Below are 4,861 nucleotides of genomic sequence, written 5' to 3'. Positions count from 1 at the left end.
TTGGAATAAAGACGTCATCCCATTTTGCACATCCAGAAAGAATGGTAGCCTCGATAACGTGTGACATCATTTTCTAAATAATGCTCATCTGTTATGTTCGGGTTAAAATTTCATCAACTGCCTGCCTGCCTGCCTGCCTGCCTGCTGGGTACCCTTCCTTATGCCAATCACTTTACAGTGTTGTGCTGGGTGCTTTTTACATGGCACCACATGAGCACTTGTATGTAGCATCAACATGTGCTTTTTATGTAGCACTGGCAATGCTTACTTATTCACATTAGTTTTAATTAATCATTATCTCATAACTCCAAGATTACACTGATGTAATTACTTATTTTTAGAATGACATTGTAGGGTAGGTGTGAGAGGCCAGATCTGGCTAGTTTTAACAAAACAGGTAGAATATTTGGGTTAGATTTAGTCGGATTAAATGCTAAAAGGTTCAACTTCTTAAGTAATCTACCTAAATCTGTGCCATTATTCCATTGGTTTCCAGTTGAAAGATGCCATAGATAATTACCGTCAAGTACTTTGGTCTGTACGAGAACACAAAAATACGATACGAACTGATGACCTGCAGCTGCTTCATTGTTACCACAACTTAAACGAGGTTTTGTCCAAAAAACCAGAAGGTGTTGCCAGTGCCCTCGATGATGACAAACTCCAAGAAAAGGTGAGTGTGTCTTAATGTAATTTACTCGTTAGGATTCTAAACAGACAGGTGTTGGACTTAGTTTTTTAGATTGTCCGAGGATGAAGGATGTTTGTTGACTCTTTTGTTTAACATCTGATTTTTCATGCTAGCATGTGTTATATGGAGAGTTATAGGAGGTAGGATTTTTATGGTTCGATGCTCTTTTGTGTGGCTGGGTGGGTGGGGTTAGACTTAAAATTTGTTCACTTAACAAAACTGATAGATTTTCTCTCTCTTTCCTTCTTTCTCTTTCACACTCCTTCTTTTCCTTCTCTTTCCTTCTCTTTTTGACCTCTCTTTCCTTCTTTCTCTTTCACACTCCCTCTCCATCCTCTTTCTCTTTCCCTCTTTTGCATTCCCTCTTTATCCTCTTTCTCTTTCCCTCTCTCTTTATCCTTATTTCTCTTACTCTCTCATTCACTCTCCCTCTTTATCATTCTCTTTCACCCTCTCTATCTTTCACTTTCCCTCTCTCTTTCACATTTTCTTTTTCTTTCCCTCTCTCTTTCACACTCTCCCTTTATCCTTCTCTTTCTCTCTCACTCTCTCCTCGCCTGTACATTTCTTAATTCTATCTTGCAGGCTGCTGAAATTCGAAATCGTCTCACAGAGAAACACCTGAATTTTGTGAAAGAAGCCTTTGACAATTGGCTTTCTTTAAAAATAAAAGCAGACAATCTTGAAAAACAGGTAAATACACTTTGGATGTTTGATTTGGTTGGATTAAAAAAAGATAAATTTAATTTTGTAAATTTATGACTTAGTCAGGGGAAGACGGGCTGCACATAACAAGGGTAGCAAGGGCAGCACACAGCGAGGACAGCAAATAGCAAGGGTAACATACAGCAAAAAACAGCAAGAGGAGGGCTTCTGGTGACAGCTGGAGGAAATGGAAGAAGAAGCCACAACTGAAATAGGAAGCTGTACACAAGGTCAGAATATAGGCACAATGTGGAGCCTGCTTTAACTCAGTCAAGAATCAGTCAGCTTGTGGTATTAAACAGGAGCAAAGTAAATATGAGTCTGGAGAAGAAATGAATCAGATGAACATTGGTGAAACTAACAGTAGTGATGTCACCGGAGATGATAAAACAAGGGTCAGGTTGGATGCATTTGTGTGGTGAGTAGCTGAGTGCTTACACAGTTACCTTTATACATGTACACACACACACACACATACGTGTGTGGACAGAGAATGAGATAGATAGTTAGATAGATAGAAAGATAGATAGAGAGAGAGAGGGGGGGGGGTTAGCATTTCTAATATAGCTTAAACATTGTTGACAAATGTAATTGTTTTCCTTGCCTGTATATATTTCTATGTTCTGTGCAGTTTCCAGTGACTTTAATTATACTTAATCTGTACTGCTTGTGCATTTGTTTCATTAATTTTTCAGTTAATTAATGAAGAATGGTGGATGGAGATTCTGGATTTTGTTGTTGACCAAGACAAGAGTTCTCTGTTATTGAACAAGATCCAACATGACCTCACCTCGATTGATCAGAAGGGATTTTCAATAAATGATCAGTATGGCATTTCTATGTTAATTTAATAAATGTATTTTTGATATGTGTGTATGTGTGTGATTGTGTAAATACATATACGTATATGTACACTGCACACATTTATGTATATGTATGATATATATATATATACAAATATGTAAATGCACACACACACACACAGATCAAAACAGTTTCATTCAGACTCCTTGGTACTTTGAATTTCAAGTATGTGGTTAGTCTTTGGCCATTGGGGTCTGAATGAGAGTTTGACTCAAGAGAGTTGATGTTTACTATTGGATGTTAGCCGGTGATTGGTCAAGAATGGTCACACGGTATAGCAGTATGATGTTGGTATTTCAGTGACAGCAATTACTTGGAAAATACCACATGGTGAACAAGAAATTGACCGTGTGGTGGACAGGAAATCGGTCGCGTGGTTGGGGGGAAGTAGAAAGGGGTGGTATATATGTATATATGTACATGTATATGCCCATATATCTGCGTGTATGCATTCGTACTTATATGAGTGTGTGTGTGTAGATGTATTGGGTCATCCCATAAATAATGTGATTTTTATCAATTAAGTCAGTGCTAGAAGAAAAGCGACCATCTTTCGTTTCAAGATGAAAAATGTTCTTCCTTCAGGATAATGCTTGGCCACATACAACGAGGATGACATTACAAAGGCTGGAGAAGTTTAAATCAGAAACGATGGTCCACCCACCATATTTGCTGTATATCGCCCCATCTGATTATCATTTATTTTGCAGTCTTCAAAATCATTTGGACGGAAAAAATACGAATTCTGTAGATGAGATTAGAACAGTACTGGAGGAGTATTTTTCATTATGGACAAATGAATTTTGGAAGAAGTACCTTGCAAGTCTGTTAGATAGATAGAAGAGCATTGTAGAAAATGAAGGAGAGTCGAAAATGGAGGTTGAAAAGTTTGTAATACTTACGGCCTGTGGGGAAATGTTTCTTTATCAATGACAGGAAGCTCTTGGCTATGTTGGTAGTAATTTCTAGGTTAAATGGGTGATTATACCAGATTATTTTCCTTTTCCTAATCCTCTTGGGGTGAGAGAGGGGGTTTGGGGTTTGTCCACATGTGAGCTTCTCAGAAAATCTGCTCCTAGCCAAAGCATCATTGTAGTGGGGGTGGGGGCTATTAAAGATCTCCATATTGGTTGAGAGTTTAGACACCCATTTGCTGATGCCTGAAACCAGGTTTCTAATTACAGCAGGGGTGGTGGTGGTTCTAGCACTTGTGGATATATACCATTTCTTCATTAGTCTTACTGTATTTGTCTGTGTTCAGGTCTAAGGTTATGTCCAAGAAATCGACCATAGTCAGGTGGATAATAACCATTATAGACAGGCTAAACTCTGTGAATACTTTTATCAAGTCTTTCCTGAACCTGTCCATGGTGTAGCCATTCATATGGTTTGAGATAGCCAGGCTATTGTCCTTATAGAGGGCCAACCTATGTGGATGGGTATGTCTCTTGAGGGTATCCAAAATGTATAACCCGACAAGGTTGGTGATTTCAACCTTGTCAAAGATCCCCATAGAGACCTCAAACAATGGATCGCCTTCTTTCTTTACCCAGAAGGAATCGTCATAGATCAGAATTGGCTTTCTGGCATCCATGATGGTTCAGATATCAAGATCACTAATGTTGGTAAATTGTCCAGCAAAAGCTAGGGCCTTCAGGAGGAGGGGCTTAGATATGGAAGGATAGAAGTCAACAATGTTGAACTGGGTGAATTTGCAGGCTGATTTATTCTTGATAATCTGATTTATCCTGATTTATTCTTGATACTGTGGAACCAGTCTATCACAGTTGCGCTGGAGTTCCATTGTGTCAACCCTGTAGCCCTTCTGATGTCAGAGTCGATAGTATCGAGAATATGCTTGCTATATCTTGCTTTTGGAGAGGTTGATCAGCCTACATTTGGGGTTGGAATAAAAATTAGGTTATGGTCCTTAAGTGTAATATGGGTGGGGATCACGTGACGAAGTGGTCCATGTGATCCTCTATCTTAAGGCTGGCTCCTTTGCTTCTGTGTTTGTCATTGTATATGGAATTATGGGTTTTTTGTATGGTTTGGTGATAGCGCTTGTGAGGAGTCATGAATGTGTGGAAGTGTTTGTTTCATAAATATTTTTCGTTACGTCTGCCAAGGAAGGAGGTTATGTTTTCATTGGCGTTGGTTTGTGTGTCTGTCCGTCTGTGTGCAAAATAACTCAAAAGGTTGTGAACAGTATTTGATGAAACTTGCAGATAAAGTTGGTAATGACACAAGGAACAGATGATGAAATTTTGGTAGTGATCCGTGATTTTTCATTTGTTATATTTACTTTACATGAAGTATTACAATGTTATGTTCTTTGATTATCCCCCTTCAGAATTTAAGGTATGTCCTCAGGTGAAAGAAAGTCTTTGTTAGGTGCAGCTCTTCTGCTTGCCAGCTTTGGGTTAAACTGTCCAACCCATACCAGCATAGAAAATGGATATAAAAGAATGATGATGCAGATATAGAAGATGACAAATCTATTGGACAAATATATATATTTTCAAAGATATTAATATTAATTTTAATGATTTCTCTCTCTCTCTCTCTCCCTCTCTCTCTCTCTCTCTCTCTCTCTCTCTC

General features: G+C 38.6%; 1 protein-coding gene across 1 annotated transcript in view; it reads left to right on the top strand.

Annotated features, from left to right (window-relative positions):
- LOC106870294 (E3 ubiquitin-protein ligase SHPRH) overlaps window positions 1-4,861 on the top strand; it is a 78,893-nt gene that overhangs the window by 39,238 nt on the left and 34,794 nt on the right. Inside the window, exons 17-19 of the mRNA XM_052975311.1 lie at window positions 497-673; window positions 1,277-1,384; window positions 2,092-2,222. Of these exons, the coding sequence (XP_052831271.1) occupies window positions 497-673; window positions 1,277-1,384; window positions 2,092-2,222 (416 nt within the window). The remainder of the gene's footprint in view (window positions 1-496; window positions 674-1,276; window positions 1,385-2,091; window positions 2,223-4,861) is intronic.

This window comes from Octopus bimaculoides, chromosome 21, assembly GCF_001194135.2.
Source record: "Octopus bimaculoides isolate UCB-OBI-ISO-001 chromosome 21, ASM119413v2, whole genome shotgun sequence".
In the NCBI taxonomy this organism is placed as follows: domain Eukaryota; kingdom Metazoa; phylum Mollusca; class Cephalopoda; order Octopoda; family Octopodidae; genus Octopus; species Octopus bimaculoides.
The sequence above is the reverse complement of the archived record's forward strand: the minus strand, read 5'-3'. Positions and strand labels throughout refer to the sequence as shown.